Here is a 415-nt window from a genome sequence, read left to right as displayed (position 1 = left end):
TTCCCTCCCATGACAGCGAGAAAAGTACACGAAGCATGACCCAACGCCGCGCCTAACAAAGGACAGGAAGAAGGAAACGCTAAAGAAAGAAACAGATGAAGACGAAGAGACTCCAACTGAGCAAGGTAGCACCTTTCACCCCATACACTCCACCTCACATCTTCTGGGTATTGCGAGTCTCTTCATGAACTTCCAAGCCAGGCAGAAAGTCTGAATAGAAAGAGAGGAGTTCTAAGTTCTTCTCCAGACTCTAGGGGAACTATACACGAGCTAGACATCTAGATGGAGTACCATACACACACAAGAAACACTCGTCGTGGAGACCAACCCTAAACCTCTCAGGAGGGGGGGGGGAGGGAGATTGGCTGAGAAATCTTCTCTTTCCGCAATACAGGTGGTAGAAAAAGTCGTGTGG

At 48.7% G+C, this 415-nt stretch overlaps 1 protein-coding gene across 1 annotated transcript in view; it reads right to left on the bottom strand.

The window, feature by feature from the left end:
* The window catches only part of CSUI_004379 (uncharacterized protein), a 10,121-nt gene that overhangs the window by 4,097 nt on the left and 5,609 nt on the right, over window positions 1-415 (bottom strand). Inside the window, exon 5 of the mRNA XM_068064571.1 lies at window positions 1-52. This exon is cut by the window's left edge and continues 197 nt beyond it. Coding sequence (XP_067923451.1) covers window positions 1-52 — 52 coding nt within the window. The remainder of the gene's footprint in view (window positions 53-415) is intronic.

The sequence above is a fragment of the Cystoisospora suis genome (assembly GCF_002600585.1).
Source record: "Cystoisospora suis strain Wien I chromosome Unknown contig_2028, whole genome shotgun sequence".
NCBI classification, from domain to species: domain Eukaryota; phylum Apicomplexa; class Conoidasida; order Eucoccidiorida; family Sarcocystidae; genus Cystoisospora; species Cystoisospora suis.
This window is presented reverse-complemented; position numbering and strand designations above follow the sequence as displayed.